The sequence below is a fragment of the Vigna unguiculata genome, chromosome 5 (assembly GCF_037176805.1).
Source record: "Vigna unguiculata cultivar grain cowpea cultivar isolate G323 ecotype 2 chromosome 5, ASM3717680v1, whole genome shotgun sequence".
NCBI classification, from domain to species: domain Eukaryota; kingdom Viridiplantae; phylum Streptophyta; class Magnoliopsida; order Fabales; family Fabaceae; genus Vigna; species Vigna unguiculata.
In genome coordinates, this window is record NC_140796.1 from 19,552,963 (window position 1) to 19,571,960 (window position 18,998).

The following is an 18,998-nucleotide window of genomic DNA, read 5'->3' on the forward strand; positions in this document are numbered from 1 at the left end:
TAGGTGCGGTGTTGTTACAAGGAGGTCACCCAATTGCTTAGTTAAGTGAGAAACTTCACAGTGCCTCTCTTAACTATTCCACCTATAACAAAGAGTTGTATGTGTTAACGAGAGCCCTTCAAACATGGGAACACTACTTAGTGTCTAAGGAGTTTGTCATTCATAGTGACCATGAGTCACTCAAAGATTTGAAGGGACAACATAAATTGAACAAAAGAGTTCTTAGAACAATTTCCATATGTGATAAAATACAAGAAAGGCAAAAGTAATGTTGTAGTCGATGCTTTATCTAGAAGGCACAACTTGTTTTCAAAATTGGGAGCCCAAATTGTTAGATTTGATCATGTTTCTAAGTTATATGAACAAATGTTGAGTTCTCTTCCATCTTTGCTAGTTGTCAAAAGAAAGCACAAGGAGGGTTCTATGTTTCCCAAGGCTATTTGTACAAAGAAGGAAAATTTTGTGTGCCCCAAGGGTCTCATAGAAAACTCTTAGTGAAAGAAACACAAGAGGGGAGTTTATGGGCCATTTTGGAGTTGACAAGACTTTAAACATGTTAGAGGAAAAAATTTATTGGCCCTATATGAGAAAAGGTGTCCAAAGACATTGTCATAGATGTAGTGCATGTCTTCAAGCTAAGTCTAGGACTATGCCCCATGGTGTGTACACCTCTCTACTAATTGTTTCATACCCTTGGGAAGATATTAGCATGGATTTCATCCTTGGTCTACCTAAGACCCAAAAGGGATTTGATTTTATTTTTGTGGTTGTGGATTGATTTAGAAAAATGGCTCATTTTATACCATACGACAAGGTAGATAATGCAAGCAACAGAGCAAGACTCTTCTTTAGAGGTGTAGTTAAACTTCATGGTTTACCTAAAACAATAGTGTCTAATAGAGATATCAAGTTCCTAAGCCACTTTTGGAAAACTCTTTAGTCTAGGCTAGGAACTAAGCTTAATTTCTTTACTTCTTCTCACCCTCAAACTAATGGGCAAACAAAGGTAGTCAATAGGTCTAAATCTAAATTCAACCCTCATGGAGATAGTCCCTAATATTTGGTTACTTGATAAACTATTTGTATTTTAATAATTTAAATAAAGACAAGATAAAGACAAAATATGTATTGAGTATCCATTTGAAAAAAATAGTACTACCAATACTTGTATCGTACCCACTCAATGCAGAAATCCTTCGTCAAAATAGAAACAGACTTGTATTATAGTACTACCAATACTTTTTATAAATCTAATAAATTCCTTGCAAACATACAATATTACACAAACATAAACATCAAAGTTAGATCTTCTATGTTGTTTCCTTTCAATAATATTTTTTTTTCTTTTAGCATTTTTCTCCTCCATGTTAACAATGTAACATTCATACCATTAGAATAACTCTTCTTTCACCTCATCCATCCATATGTTAAACATATTATTATTCCTTTATCACATTTTTTTGGCATAAACCAAATGTGAAACATATTATTCCTTTATCATTTTTTTTTTGGCATAAATCAATTTAAGTGTTTTAAATATTTCTCTCGTATATGACTAAAAGAATGGATAGTATAATAATAATTAAAAAATTAATTTCAGTTCTGTTCGATTTGATTTGGATGAGTTGCAAAATGTCAAACTGTAAACTGATTCAAATTGGTTGGTTGAGAGAAAAGAATAATCAATTTCGATCCAAAAATTCTGTTTTCACCAGTTTTTGGAAATCGGTTGTCTTTTTTTGGGATCTGTCTAGTTCTGCACAATCCCTAAATTTGGACATCTAAAACTTAAATCTAAAAAATTACATCAAACTTATGCACATGATGCAACATTAACACTAGACAATCACTTATTATTATTGACACTTTTAGGTAATAGCAGACCTAATTTAATCAGGAGAAAGGGAAAGTAGCTTACGTATTACGTGGAATTCAAACAGGAGTCGAATCACCATATCGTTATTATTAGAGCATATAAAATTCTCATGGGTAACATAAATAATCCAAACACATCCTCAGTAACTTCCAAAAAAGGATCTTATCTACTTTATAATACATTAATGTATCATTGTAATCAATGTCGTATACAGGGGCAGCGACAATGAAAACAAATTGCAGAATAAAGAATATTGAGTATCATAAGGAAAAAGGTTTTCTGTAAACATCAAATGCTTCGCAAGCCGTTAACTGAGGTTCCTGTCGAAACAAAACGCAACAAGGAAAAACAACAGCGGAAGTAAGTTTAACATAAGGAAACTCAATGAGTACAGACACAAAGATAAAAAAAGGAACTCTTATAGGTGGTATACAAGTAGTGAGTTCAGAACTTCATATCATCCAGCAACTGATAGAAAGGGAACAGTTAAAACATGGTTTGTCATACGATCAAACAACTATGAAGTAAACTATATTTACCTGTCTCAGTCCACCAGCACTTAAACTACCTCCGGTCACAAGCATGGTGAGAAGAGATGTCACCACATCTCCACCACCACCGCCACTGCCAACATCTCTGATGGCAGTGCGCATTGCAGTGAGAATGCTGCCATAGGTAGCCCCATGACCTCGCTCTATTGCTTGGATGAAGCAAAATGTCATTGCCCCAGTCGATGTAATCTTTGATAGAGCCTGTTTATAAATATAGTGATTATATGTTTGGATAACAGATCTAATTGGTCTAGATTGAAACACGGTCAGAGATAAATCAATTTGAATTTGCTGAAACTTACAGATGTATCAGCGGAAGTTTGATCATCATCGCATCCACTGAAGCAAATAACTTCTCCACCATTAGATCCTTTCCATACACCAGACCTAGGACGATGGTCCTCCCATGCATATTGTCCATTTCTGTTACAAAGGTGAATAAGTGGAACGTAAGGAAATATGATGGGTCAACAACGCAAGCTGTTAGTAAGTTAGTACATTAGACAATTAGCTGTACTCACTAGTTTGTTAGTAGCTTAGAAGATATTTTTATAAATGGGGAAATCAGATTCGAGGGAGACACTGTAAATTTGATGGATTTTGTAAGTGAAGGAAGAGATCCTTCATGAAGTAGAAACCCCTGAGAATTCTATTCTCTATTTTCTGCTATATTCCTTTGGTTCTTTCTCGCCAGCTTCCATCTCTTTTCTCTATATATGTACAATCTAGGCCAAAATAAAGTAAAAACTAAATTTATAAAAATATAGGAAAAAAAGGAAGAAAAAGCAAAACACATCTTAGTTTTCTTCTTGTAAATTCTTTTCCCCTTGAACTCTATTTTTGAAAGAATAAATGCATAAGCAAAGTAAATTTAAATAATGCAATAAATAAGTTTTATCCTACACATGCAGTACGCCACATACAGGCTTCAGTCTTTACTCAATAAGTGACGCTCCAACTTTCTATGGCATACAATATTTCCTACACGTATAGTCATCCACCTCCATATTCTCCTATATGCCTATTAATCCTCATAATACTTGGTATTAAATTAAAAGTGCATACATTTATATCCCTTTTCCTTTTGATGAAGCGTCAATGCAAAGTTAAAAAAACTTCATTAAACATCACAACGCTAAAGTCAACAAAGCCAAATATAATAAAGTTAAACCATGCAGAAACAACAGATTATTTTAGAAGGTAACCTCTTCATTCTGCAAAGAAAAGGCAAATCTAGAACAGTTCCACTGTGGCAGGCATCAATTAGTGCATGTAGCTTAGCTCCGTGAGGAATGGGTCTAACAAGGGCTGCATTGATCTCATCATCTACAATCATACCCTGCGTTTCAAAATCCAGGGGACATAGAGTTTCATCATATCCATCAGCTTCATCACCACTATAGTTCCTTTGCTGTGAACCATGGCCAGAATAATGGAAAACCAGGGAGTCTCCAGGTTGAGATCCTTGCGCAAGCCAATACATTGCCATCCTAATGTTGTGCTTGGATGGAAATTTGGGGCCATGGGGATCTTCTTCTTCTGCATTTTAAAATTCAAATGCTTTATGAATTTCTTTTTTTTTTTTAATAAAAATGTAAGATAATAAACTCTTCCAAATTTTTGGACTAAATCATAACCACACATTACATGTCAAATTTTAAAATCATTTAGCCCAGACAAAGTGAAAAGGTATGTTGAGAGGATTTGACCTCCCGTTACAAAGGTTTTAGAGAAGAAATAAAGGAATTGGGAATGGAACTATTTGGCGCAGTTACAAGTGGTCATGAGTTAGTTACCATGTCAATATGATTAGTTAAAAAATAAGAGAGCTTTGTATAAATATCACGATGAGTAATTAGTAGGGAACCAAACTGAAAGTGCTCAGGAAAAACCCTGGATTGGAGTTTGTTTCAGAGGAGTTCAATGAGTTCTGCAGGGTTGAGGAGTAGCGATGTACAAGACGATTGCATGTGCATCACAACAAAAGTGGCCGGTTGAGAGGATGAACAAAACAATTTAGGAAATGGTGAGATCGTAGGAGCTGGATCGCCTATGTTCTTCTGCGAATTAGCTTCAAACATTGTCATCTATCTGATAAACAAGAGTTCATCATCTGCTCCAAATTGCAAAACTTCAATGGAAGTATGGAGCGGAAGGCTTGGGATTATGAGAATCTAAGGGTGTTTGGCACTTTAGCAGTTGTACATGTCAAAAATGACAAACTAAAAGCACAGCTGAGAGGTGAATAACCATTCGTGTGAAGGGGTATAAGTTATGGAGGTTGGAGCCTGGAAAGGATAGATGCTTTGTTAGCAAGGGCGTCACATTCGATGAAACTCAAATAGGTATGATATTCAGAGATCCAGAGAAAGTCCACGTCGAGGTGTGGATTAGACCATCTAGAGGTGTTAGACAATGAGGTATTAGAGGATGTAAACCAACCTTCTACCTCTTACTAAAGAAGGCCCAAACATGCCGAAGTAGACTCCAAATATGACATTATGCCTGATAAGGAGTGAAGGATGACCAAACCAACACAGAGGTTTGGATATGCTGACCTTATCAACTATGCTTTGATAGCAGCTGAAGAGATATATTGTTTAAAACCTAAAAGCTTCCACAAGGCCTCACAATGGAGGAAATTGAATCTATGTGGAAGAACCACACATAGATGCTCGTTGATCTACCAAAAAAACAAAAAGGGGGGAATACCAGGTGTGGAGGGACAGAGATTCAAGATTAGACTTGTTGCGAAAGGTTTTACACAAGTGGAGGGGGTAGACTATAATGAAATCTTCTCACCTCTGGTAAATCATTGTTCAATAAGGATTTTGATGTCTATTGTTAACCAATATAATCTGGTATTGGAACAATTAGACATGAAGACAAATTTTCCACATGGAATTACCAAATTGTCTCCATGTAGCAACCTGAGGGGTTTATTGAAGAGGAGGGGAAGGTATGTCTTTTGAAGAAATCATTATATGGCTTGAAACAATTATGATAGTTGTGTCTACATTCTCAAAAAACGAATAGTTTGTGTTGTTCTTACTCTTATATGTAGACAATGCCCTTATAGCTAGCCAGTATAAAACTGAGCTTAATGAAAAATTAAGCCGAGTGTTTAACATGAAGGCTCTTGGTCCTGCAAGACAAATACTAGGGATGGACATACAAAGAGATCAAATGGTTGGGATACTGTGTTTGTATTGTGATAATAGATCAACCTTTACAAATTGCTTCCAATCAGTGTTTCACGATCGTACAAAGCACATTGAAATAAATTGTCACATCATACATGAGAAAGTTAATATTGGATTGATTAAATTGCTTCCTATTTCATCTTCTCTTTAATTAGCAAATATATTCACGAGAGTTCTTTATCCTTCAGTTTTTCATGGTCTTTGGTCCAAGCTGGGAATGACAAATATCTATTCCCAACTTTGAGGGACTCTTAACCATAACTTGTTCATTCTTGACTATAAACATTTTATCATACTCAGTTTCTATAACGGATTTCCATTTTGTCCTTCATTGTATATAAACTATTGATCATTATCAATAATATACAAAAAAAAAGCTGTTGATCATTTCTTGATGTTTAAATTTTCTTGTGAAGTTTTCTCTGTCTTTCTAGATCTATAATATTGTTATTTATCATGATTGGTCTTTGTCAGAAAGTTATTAAATAGTAAATTAGCAACTAATTTCAACAGTGTAAGCATGTTTGAAGTGACATCTCAATATCAAATTATCATTTTAGAAGTGGTCATTTAGTAAATTATCTTTCCACAAACTATCCAGCATTATTCAGGATGCCTCATTTAGTTATCTACTTGTTCCAGCCCATGTTCCCCATATTGCCTTATTAAATTATTCTTTTTAAGTTGCATATTTGTAAGATAAGAACTTATTAAGGTTCAACTTTAAGACAATGTTCAAATATTGTTGTTAAAGAGGAAAGACATGCATGATGGACTGAAAACCTTGTATTTGAACACAAGCATATGTGACTTCATATCTACTTATAACATTAATTATACATAATTAGAGGATATTCTAATTCCTCAAAGTCAAAGATTAGATGTCTATAAACAACTATTATTACAATAAATATAGAATTGTATTCACATTTTCAACAATTGTCATTTATGTTTGCAATACTAAAATTTCAACCATGTTCATGATAATTGCTGATTTATTTTGCCCATGATTAGGGAGCAAGTTAGCCACGTTATCACACTATAAATTAGAGATCAACATGCATCCAAGAACACAAAACTTCTCTAGCACATGTTTCAACTAGTTAAATGTCAAAAGGGTTTCACGTATGTTTCTTCTTCTCTGTACCAATAGGATTTAAGAATGAAAATCCAGCATGCATCGAAAAATAGTTATGCCAATCTCCAACATGTATTTGGGATTCACATTTACTTAGTCGATAGAAATACCACAGTTAAAATGTATTCAAGATTAGGTGACAGATATAAGTACATGGAAACAGTGTTATAAATTGCATGTAATAGTGCAACAATTGCAGCATTATTTTGCATCGTGGCCTTGGTCTACTATATAAAAGCCATCATGCTGTGATTTTGTGAAATATCTTTCACACCAATTAGCAGCTATTTTCCTCGTTTTTCATTGGATAGAGCTTTGAACTCCTCTCCTATGTAACTTCTATTAAACACAAACTGTCTAACACACAGCTCTGTTTTGTGTTTCTGGCCAACCTTGGGTCAGTAATCCGGCATCCTTTTAGGAAAACCAACTAACCTCTTTTGCTATGGTATTTTTCCTGCTGTCTTGGCATGTCTACATTTTGTTTTCCTCAGTTCTTTGATCCTTCCTATTTTCTATTCAGATAGGCAATTCAAAGTTGCAGAAAATTGGTAGGTGTCAGTTGTTATTGACTATGTGCAGCTTATGACTATAATTTTTTTACTTTTAATTTTGAATATCTTTACTTTTTGGAGAACTTATGTTTTAAGCATTTATATGTATACAGTTTACATTATTTAGTTTGTATTTATAAACTTAGTATAGAACCTATTATACCATCCCTTATGCCGCTATAGGTTTCAAGGTTGGACTCCATGCACCAATATTTTGGATTGATTAACAAAATGAAAGTGACTTCAGTCTACTGCTTGGAGTTGTCTTTGTGAAACAGCAAACTGAAAAGAATTGACTTAATGACTAAATTCTTAGAACTTGAAGAGTAAATGACAAAAATCTGCCTGACAAATGACGATTGCGTATTGGTGACTTTTCAAAGCTCAATTCCTAAAGTTAAACAATCTATCTAAAGGCCGGTAAAATTGTAACAAGTAATAAGATTTTTCCCAAATTTTAAAGGGCACAACACAATGCAAGGGCTGGTTAATGAGCCAGTGTGATTGTTGCCTAAATATAAACTGGCATAAACCAAGACTGAAGAGAGAAGATGTATGGATTTTCCATCAGATACTATGTGAAGAAAGTATACATACCTGATTCCTAATATATGACAAACTCACCACCTACCTTCTAGGCCAAAATGTAACAGAACTTCCCATTATTATAAAATTTAGCACACGATTCATCTCCTCCCAAAAGCTTTTGATGGAAAGACAAAAATGGTGTTGATGAAATGTTCTATTAAAGTTACCCTCTTCACCAAAAATTGAGAAAATGATATTTATTGAATTTAACTCTCTTCAACTTTTGGATAATGAGGAGAAAAATAAAAGAGAAACCATGCATCTAAACTTTATATGTTCTATTTATATAAATAACCAAGAAATCAGAACTTTATAACACACCAAAACATAAAATCAATCAAATCAGATATATAGTTGATGAATCTGTGCTTGAGTTACCAGATGACTTGTATTGTGACTTCCATAAAAGGATGAGAGAAGCATCTAATTTTTTCATTCTTAAGAATAAAGAATGAACTATGTAATTCACTCAATTTTATAACTTTTATTCATAACAAACATATAAGAATTTTTGATAAATTTTTTTATTCAAAAGCTACTATAACTTTGGGTTGGGAACATATAAGGTAAATTGTTAAATAAACAAAGTGAGAAATAGATAATGATAGATCGGAATATAGTATCCACACAAAGTATTGAAACACTAACACAAGGACCAAATTATCTACAAGCAAGTAACTAAAATACAGGATTCAGATATCAAGTAGCATACAATTAATTCAATTAAAACCTTCAGATAGAGAAACAATTCATAAAACTAAGTGCAAACTGAAAATTCCTATATTCCTCAATGAGTTCGCTTACTAACCTGTGTTTCTTCTATCCATTTTTTAATAGAAAATGTGTTTGTCAAGAAAAGCATTTCTTTTTGTATTAGGCCGTGAAGGCAATAGATATGGGGACAAACTGGCAAGTTACGGTAAGGGAACATTTCAATAGGGATAGGCATGGGTTCCCTAGTTTTAGATATGCTCCTGTTTTTTCTTTTGTTTTTATATTCGCAGGGCACGCTGCAGATGATTGTTAGAGTCTTGGGTGCAGACATAGTTCAGATCATTGAATATATAGTTATGTTTTTGTATGCTCCTTTTTGAAAGAAAAAAAAAGAAAGAAAGAAAGAAAAGTCATTGATTGTACATGTTTCAAAAGCAAAGCCTGGGGGACAAAGTGTCACTTTTTAAACACAGGTATAGTGACTGATTTTTTATTCAAATCATTCGGGTAAACTGTGCTTGACCTAAGTGACAATGTTCCAAATTATTCGATAAGGAAACCGAGGACGATTCCCTATTTCTCAACCATATTATTCAAAAAAACCTAGTGGATACTCAACTCCAGCAATTCTCCTTCCATCTCTACTGAAGAAAAGTGAAAAAAGTTACCGAGCTGCAAGCAGAGCAATAAACAGAACTGCTAGATATGGAAATTTTCAGATTGAAAAATATGAAGCACAATATTTCTTCAAACAAAAGAATAAGTCTATCACAATAAACTAATATATATAATCAAAATAAAATAGATAAATAACAAGTCTACTCCTAGAATGTTTCAACAAGCAGTTGAGCCTGCATTATCTGAGAGAATTGCATCAGTTGGAAAAATCAAAACCACTCCCGCGTCTCAATCTCAGTTAGCTCGAAATAATTAATTGAAACGAAATCAACCAATGCAATAAACACTAAAACATCAATTATCGAAAATAAAAAGCAAAATCCATTCACACGATAAGAAAAATCCTAAATTATGACATTCCATGAAAAATTATCTCAGGAAACGGAGAGAAAAGCGGCGATCGAAAGATGAGAGGTGTACCGGTGAGCATAATGATGGAAGATTCTGGAAAACTGAACTTGTTGATGAGAAGGTATTTCATGCACTTAGCGTCGTTGATGCATCCCTTGAGCTCGTGCCTTGAGAACCGGTACGAGATGCCTATGATGACGGCCTTCTTGCGGCCGTGGGGGTTGGGCGGGGGACCGGGCGGCGCGTGGTTGTAGGGAGATGGTGGCGGATGCGGGTGGTAGGAAGCCGGGGGCTGAGAAGGGACGGCGCGTGGGTCGGCGATGAGAGTGACAGCGTGGCAGAGGGCGCAGCGGATGGATCCGGCGCCAGGTGGCAGCTGTAGAGGGGTGCGGCAGTTGGAGCAGTTGACCAGCATGTTGCTGTACATGATTACCTGCCAACACAGAAAGGCTTGTAAATTAGTGAAGATGGTGGGGGTATAATTGAAATTTGGCGTATGGTTTCGATTTCTTGGGTGCGAAGAAGACGCCGAAGGCTTTCAAGCTAATTAACAGAGTTTTCGTTTGTGAGAATGAATAGAGGCAAAAGCGTGTCTCTTTTATTTATTATTTAATTTAGTGAGCTTCTATTTGGATTTGGTGAAGTTAATTTCCTGGAATTTTAATAGAAGATTCATTCGGACCTTCGTCGTATCTTCAAGCCCGCAATTGTTACATCAGTAACTTTTCGGGAATTTAAATAGTATGAAAATTTAAATATATTTTTTAATTGAAATTGGAATGTTATTTCTTTTTTAGTTAAATGTTTTGAGTCTTTTAATTTTAAAAATATTATTTTAGTTTTAAGGTTCTACCACGTTATTGATGTTAAATGTAACGTTTCAGGGTCCTTAATCCAACCCCTACAAAATCATGCATACCATGATGCCAAAGGAAAACAATAGCAAAGTCTAGAGATTAGAAGTAGAGTAATAAAGCATATCGAAATATATGGGACAAAGCCCTAAAGAAAGCCCAAAGAAACTAAGATCCAGCCCATGCAAATTATGCAGCGGAACCATCACCTCCCTGTTGTCTATGGGTGTTCCTCGCATCTGCTCACATCAACAAATGATCATCGCAAGAGAGTACCACACAGTAGAACACACAAATAATAAAAATAATAGGGTAAGCTAGAGTACAAAAGACTTCATCCATACAATCAGATACATTTTCACGATTTCATATACCCATATCAATCAAGCATGTTATGACTCCTCAGACAATACACTAAGACACAACTCGACTCATCCGGATACATATAACTTGGTCGGATTCAGCGGATGCTCGCACTTATGGTAGATACCTCTACTCACCCCTGAGCTGCTCACCCCCGAGCTATGTGTTACAAGTGTTACAATGAATCAATTTCCCTCACCACAAGGTTAGCCCTTAATGAATTTCAGGCCTACTGCTACTCTCACCACAGGAGTCAGTCTGCTCTAGGTGACACTAACTGACTCCTTAGAGTGTCAAGATGCAACCTTACCTTGAATCCTTACCTAGTTATACAGATGGGGCACCACCATGGACACCCACTAACAGAGGTCATGGAATTACGTCCCGACCACTGAAGAGCAACCCCGGAGGTCCACCTAGAGACTTCAAGGAATTACACACTAACACGGACCAAAAATCATAAATCAACAATATGAGAACACTAATCATGATTACAATTCCATACTAACCTCTGAAAATAAATCCCCATTCGTATCACATGTTGAATCCACACCTCTGGTCATTACCACCCCATGAGTATAGGGCCTCATCTCATATCAATACCATGTCACTTTAATTCCAACCCACTCATTAATTTCACATGCCAAGTTCCCACAATATCCATCATTCACCATTCATGAATTATGTCACGCATACATAGCAATCCATTATATATATATATATATATATATATATATATATATATATATATATATATATATATATATATATATATATATATATATTCCTCATCATAACAATCATACCCAAACAATTACCAATCATCCAAAAGCAACCAAACAACCAAATAGCGTACTGCCTCGCCCAGCCCCTCACTCAGGCTGAAGGGTCTCACTCAAGCGAGACGTGCTCGCTCAGGCGAGCCCCCTTCGCCTAGGCGAGGGCTCAAAAAAAAGAAACAGGGGCTAACGCGGGATCTCGCTTAGGCGATACCCCTCTCGCTTGGGCGAGATGCTCGCTCGCTCAAAAGAACTGAGTTGGTCGCCTGAGCGACCTCTCGCGTACAGAGGGTTTGGACAAGTCCTTGTTCATCTCGCCTAGGCGAGACTGGCTCGCTTGGGCGAGATTAGCAGGTTGTAGGGCAGCCCTTAAAATAAGAGAACAAAATAAATGGCCTTACATTCAAGATTTGGAAAACTATTGTTTATTCAAAAAAATTTAACAAACTAAATTGAGGTATATTTTTTTAAAATTAAATATTTAAATTTCCTTTTAGTCCTTTAAATTGAGTATATTACTTTTTAAATCTTTTATTTCTATTCGATATATTTTTAGTTTAGGGTTACATACTAATAAGCGATATCCATTTGTCACTTTATTGGTAATACTCCAATTTAAATTTAAAGCATTATATAGTTGATAACAAACATAAATCAACAATTAAGTATATAAAAATACATTTTACAAATTTTTCACGAAAAAAACTTAAATTTTATAATATATATATATATATATATATATATATATATATATATATAAACTTATTCAATATTAAACATCACAATAAACATTATCAAGATAGTAAACACAATCAAAAGAAAGTAGCCAAAGAACAACAAATCACACCTACCTCATTCATCCCATTCTCATAGCCTTAAATTCTCACACTATGTCATACATATGTAATTTACCTCAATCCAAACTCATCTCATAACATAATTCATCCATTATCTATTTCAAATTACACATTAATAATTCATCATTTAATTTTTATTGCATTAGCATGATATTCAAGTACAATGTTTCTACTAAGTACATCAAAATATAGAAAATCATAACCCTAACTACATACCTCAAATAAAAGATCTCATCGATCACAATGAAGAATAATGTGTCTAGGACTAGCTTTCAAAATTTCAGCTCGATCCAACGATTAATGAAGAAGAAATCCCAATTTTCCCAAAATGAATCAAAATAGAAAACAGAATGGCGTCCAATTCTAGGAAAAATGACGCCCAACACTACAAACTCTTGGGGCTCACTGATTTGAGAGCGTCCGATAGTCCAAAAATGGCGTTCAGCATCCCCAAGTCAACGAGCTGACTAACTTTGTTGCTCCCAACGGAAAGAAATTCTCCCCAGCACAAGCAAAGTTAGTGACCATTGTCCAAGTGGTGCTACAACGGCGTTCGGCGATCTACTAGAAACGTAAAACTCCTCTTTGAGTTTTAATTGATTAAATTGATTCTTCCTGAGCTATTCTCCACTTAATAAACTTTACAAAATGATAATATAATTATCTCTTAGCTCAAGAAGTGCCAATTTAGTGTATCAAAGGTCTCATAGAGAAGCCCTTATCAATAAACATCAAAACTCATATTTTACAAGATCAAAACACCCTATGATTACAATTGAACCAGGGTTACTAATCCTTGAAGAAAAACCATCATCTATCACAATTCCACGCATCACTATTTTAACATGTCTCAATTCAATTGTAAATTTACTTTATTTGGTCTTAGATAATGTTTTTTTCTTTTCTCTTCACAGATCACAACAAATTTTACTTGATTTGGTCTTAGATAATGTTTTTTATTTTCTCTTCACAAATCACAACAAATTTCAACTTATCAAATACACTAATTAAAATCAATTGAGTCCAATTTACCAATCAGTGCACTAGTTCAAAAAACACTTTCAAAATTGCCTAATATGCTTTAGTTTCAAAAAAAAAAACAAAGCCTTTCAAAACGAGGTTGCATTTTAAAACATTTTACACAAATGTAGCCTTTGGTTCTAAAATAACCGAAGTCTATACTGGTATATGCTTCGGTTCTTTAAATAATCGAGGCCTATTCATCTGCTAGGGTTAAAATTACATAAATTTTACATCGCCAACAAAGTTTTCCTATTTGCGTCGTTGCATCACTCCTCCACTACAAGAGTCATTATCCATCCTTCCTCTTCACCAAACGCGAACCATGTCGCCACTTTCGCTGCCACTCCTCTTTCCCTTTATTTCCTTGTCGCCAACACAAACTGTGTCATCGTGTCGCCGTTGTGAGTCTCCCTTTCCTTCCCATTTTTAAATCGGCGAGAGGTTCATTCTCTCGTCTTGCATTTTTTTTTCATAAACCTTTCTTCCTAATGAAATTATTTGTTCTAATGCCTTTTATTCAATGTGGGGTGGGAAGGGTGGCGGGGAGCATGATGGTTCTGGGGTGGTTTTGGGGTGGGAAATGTTGGGAAGGTGAGGATGGAAAGAAATTGATAAAATAATTTAAAAAAAAAAGGAATAAGCTTTGGTTCAAGAAAGAACCAAAGCATAAAGAATAGGCTTCAGCGATGAATCGAAGCCTAAAGTCCTGCCCTTTTTACCTTGTTTGAATATGCTTTAGTTAAAGAACTGAAATTGAATTCCCAAAATAATTGGTGCCAAATCCCTTACTTGCACTAGTGGTGAGACCAACACACCAACAAATCATGCTTTAACACAATAAACTTAAATACACTATCAATTAAGTCAAACACAATATACAAATTTTCAACCAACTAATTCAAATCATACAACACATTCAATTGAACCAAATCACAAATTCATCGTAATCACAAACTAAGGCACAACAGATTTTTAAATAACTAACTTCTCTTACCTGACTTATGAGTACAAAAACAATATCTCTTTTGTCTCTAAGCACTCTTAACCATAAGAAAGACAACATTTGCACTAAAAAGGATCAGATCAATATTTGCACATTTTTAAATAACTAACTTCTCTTACCTGACTTATGAGTACAAAAACAATATCTCTTTTGTCTCTAAGCACTCTTAACCATACGAAAGACAATATTTGCACTAAAAAGGATCAGATCAATTATCTATCCATATCCTAAAAATTCTAATTGATTAGAGTGTTGACAAAAGGAAGATGGACATCTTCCTTCAATAAGGATTTTTGATGATGATGATGACTTATAAAGAAGTATGGAAGACTTGATGATGATGCATAGAAAAATGTTGAAGACTTAAAAGAATGGTTGGATTCAAGAGATACATTGAATACTAGTATATTTTATATTTAAAGTTCTTATTGTAATAGGCTTAACTTTCTTTAGTTAGTTGTAAGATTGTTAGAACAACAGCCAACTCGCAACTCCTCTGAGAAAAACTAATTTTTTGCAAAAATCAGTGTGGTAATCGATTACCAACTTATGATAATCGATTACTAACTCAAAACTTTTATTTTTCAAAAATCCACTTAAGATAATCGATTACCATGAATGGTAATCAGTTATAACTTGGCTCTTCAAAAACAACTTGAAATAATCAATTACCACTATCAGTTATTAAATTATTTGTTCGAAAATGTACATGAGATAATCGATTTTTGTTTTGGGTAATCGATTACTACTGCAAAACTTTGTTTTCGAAAACCACTAGAATAATCGATTATCTTGAGCGGTAATCGATTATATATGGCAGTTGTGACTTAACTTTTTCATATTCTTAACCTAATTTCTAAATAGGCTTCTATAAATAGAGTGGTAGGCTTTCATTATCAAAAACAAAAGTTAGAGAAGTCTAAGTACTTGAGAACTCTCTGTGGGAAGGCTTTGAAAAACCTAGTGTGGGTAGAGCGATAACTTTCATCAAGTAGGATCTTAAGTGATTGAGTGTTGTTGTTGTTGCTAGGAGAAGCCAGTCATCCTTTGTGTGATTCAAAGGAGGTGTTTATTCCTTATGTGATTCAAGGAAGGTGTTTTCATCCCTTGTGTGATTTCAAGGGAGGTGTCTTCATCTCTTGTGTGATTCAAGAGAGGTGTTTTCTAAACCTTTACTCTTTTATAATTTGTTTGTAATCTGATTATTATAGTGATTGAGTTAATCTCTTTGTTTAAGAGATTAACAACTAGACGTAGGATATTTTGATCCGAACCAGTATAAATATCAGTGTTTATCTTCTTCCCTAAACTCTTTATTTATCTGCACTTGTATTTAAAGTAATTGTGACTTTAAGTTAATCACTAAAATTTTGAGAAAATTTTTAAATCTGTTAAGTTTTATCAAAATCCAATTCACCCCCCTCTTGGTTTTTTACCACTGTCTAGTCATTCCGCTGCGTGATAACAACATAGAGATTCATCTAGAGCTTGGAGATAATACATGGAAACCCCAAACCTCACACATGCAATATGAAAACTAAAAAGACTCTAAAAGGAGCAAAAGATGAACTTACTTTGTTCGACAAACTCATTGGGTAGAAAGATAGACCTTGTAGTTAGAAGTCCTATGACGTACTCTGATCTTCAAACAAAGGAAGGACGAAGCCAAAGATATAGAGAGTGGGTAAAGAAATGGTTTAGAAAATTTTTTAGAGAGATGGTAGTTCTTATAAAATGAAACTCAATTAAATAGAAACTTCTATTTATAGACTGACTTTTAATAATAAAATAATTGAGTATCATCTTATAAGATTACTACTACTTTTAGTTATTTTATAGGTCCTTACATTATTCACTAATATGTTGTACTTCACTTCTATATATATTTCAAATTATTAATCAAAGATGTAATACTTTCGGCATTAATTGGAATTCCTTTATTAGAATCAATTTCATGGTCTTAGCTAATGACCTTTTTTGTGTTTTGTGCATTACTATTAAGGAGTAAAGTGGGGATGTTAATAGCAAGTGTCAAACGAAGTTCCTACAACATGCTATGAACATGTTATTTTTCTTCAAAGGTTATAGATATTGTCTTATTACACCCTTTCAAGGATAAATTGTCATTATGATTGTAGATGTTATTTGATCATTATAGGCATTGTTTATTAGAAGGAATATTATCTAGTGAATGTTTGAGCGTGTAGTGAACTATTGCTTTTCTGCATGCATTTGTTTAGTTACTTAGATGTTAAGCTTATTTTTTATTAACTTGTAATTATTTGGCTTAAATATATATTTAGTCCCTATTTTTGTTATTTTTATTCAATTTGGTCCTTGTTTTCGTTTTGTGTTCAACTAGGTCCTTATTTTCGTCAAATTTTAGTCAATTTGGTCCTTTTGACTAACAGTGTTTAAATAATTAATGTTTTTGAACAATATATGTCACGTGCCAGCTCCTAGTTTTTTTTATTTTTAAATTTTTTTTAAAAAAATTTAAAATTTTTTTATTTCAAAAAAATTGTCCACATGTCATGTCACAATTGTGCCATGTGTCAATGATAGTGTCACGTGTTAGTTTATGGTTTTATTATTACTTTTTGTTCAATTTAGTCCCAGTATTCGTTATTTTTGTTCAATTTAGTTCTATATTCGTTAGTTTTGTTTAATTTAGTCCCAAGTTTTGTTAAAATGTAACAATTTAATTTTTAAAATTGGCATTATTATTAGTTATTTTTGAAATTAAATTATAAATTATTATATTTAATTATACATTTAATATAATTCTTAGATTCAATTGTTAAATAGAATATAATTACGTAAATATTATTAAAATATATTATTAAAATTTTAAAAATATATTAACATTTGTAATATTGACATTTAAATCTAAAATATTTAATATTTTTATTGCATTTTAGATATTAAAATCTAAAATATTTTATATTTAAATGTTAATTTTACAAATATTAGTTTACTTTTCTAAAAGATTTTTAAATATCAATTTGAAAATTATTTTAGAATATAAATATTAGAAAAAAATGATAATTATATTCTTATAATATTTTAAATAATTATATTCTATTTAGCAATTAAATATAAGAATTTTATTGAATTTAAAAAATAATTAATAAAAATGTCAATTTTAGAAAAAATATTAATATAATTTGTATAAAAGATATTAAATTTAGTGTCAATTTGATAAATTTGATAAGGAGAAAATTGATTTATTTTAACAAAAATTGGGACTAAATTGAACAAAAATAACGAATATAAGGGACTAAATTGAACAAAAAAATAAATAACACAATCACAAACTGACATGTGACACTACCATTGACATGTGGCACAATTGTGACTTGACATGTGGACAATTTTTTTTAATTAAAAAAATATTTAAAAAAATTAATTTTTTTTAAAAACAAAAAAAAAAAAAACAAAAAAAAAAGAGCTGAAACATGGCATATACTGTTCAAAAACGTTAACTATTTAAACATTGTTAGTGAAAATGACCAAATTGATCAAAATTTGACGAAAATGAAGACCTAATTGAACACAAAATGAAAATGAGGACCAAATTGAATAAAAACAACGAAAATAAGGACCAAGTGTATATTTAAACCTAATTATTTATAGCCCTTTATAAATGTAGGCATTGTTTATAACATATATAAAAATTAAAACAATTTAGTGAGTATGTGATAACACGTATTACTTAATATAAAGGATAATTCATTGAGGTATGCTTTTTCAAAATGGTGTGAGTCGCTTTATCTGTTTAATATGTTCTTTCATTGTTCTTGGGCTTATTTATTAACATTTTAATCAAGACAAACTAATGAAAAAGTTACTTTTTATCTTGTTTTGTGTTATTGATATATTATTGCAAGATGATGGTTATCTCTTCCAAGCTCAAGAAGTTCAATAGAAAGAAAAAAATTCAATATTTAGAGAATAAAGATGGGGTTTTTGCTTAAGGAGTAAGGCAAGAGGGCACCATCTTTTGGAAGTACACCACACATTGTGAGGCATGTTCTAGAGTAGATACAGTGATGAAAACCATCCAACCACCAAATTCTTGGCTAATAAGATAGAAAAAACATGAAGCATCATGAGGAAGACTCTACATTTGAAGAGTTAAATACAAGAATTTTCTTCCTTCCTCTTAGTCTTACACAAATGTATATGGATAATTTTTACTTGTAGGGAAGAAGAGCACAACAATGTTGTGGGTCTTCATGACAAAGTTTACCTCTAATAAGTTGATGTTAAAGAGGCCACATTATGGATTGCATATAAAGGAGGATACATCACTCAGGGCTCACCTTAATGAGCTAAATTCTATTTTGATGGAAGTGATGTAAAATAATTTTTCTTGCCTGGAAAAAATAGCATTTTCTCTAGAAACAAGAGTTTTAGGTAGAGCTTTAAAACTACCTTAAAAAAAGTTCACAATGAAGTTTATT

At 33.1% G+C, this 18,998-nt stretch overlaps 1 protein-coding gene across 1 annotated transcript; it reads right to left on the reverse strand.

The window, feature by feature from the left end:
* Positions 1–1,939: 1,939 nt before the first annotated feature.
* Positions 1,940–10,239, reverse strand: MC1 (metacaspase 1). Its single transcript, XM_028073562.2, has 5 exons — positions 9,723–10,239; positions 3,633–3,966; positions 2,730–2,850; positions 2,416–2,628; positions 1,940–2,196 (listed from the first exon to the last, which is right to left on the reverse strand). Exons 1-5 carry the CDS (start codon positions 10,078–10,080, stop codon positions 2,137–2,139), a joined length of 1,086 nt encoding a protein of 361 aa, XP_027929363.1. The 5' UTR covers positions 10,081–10,239; the 3' UTR covers positions 1,940–2,136.
* Between the last annotated feature and the right edge of the window lie 8,759 nt (positions 10,240–18,998).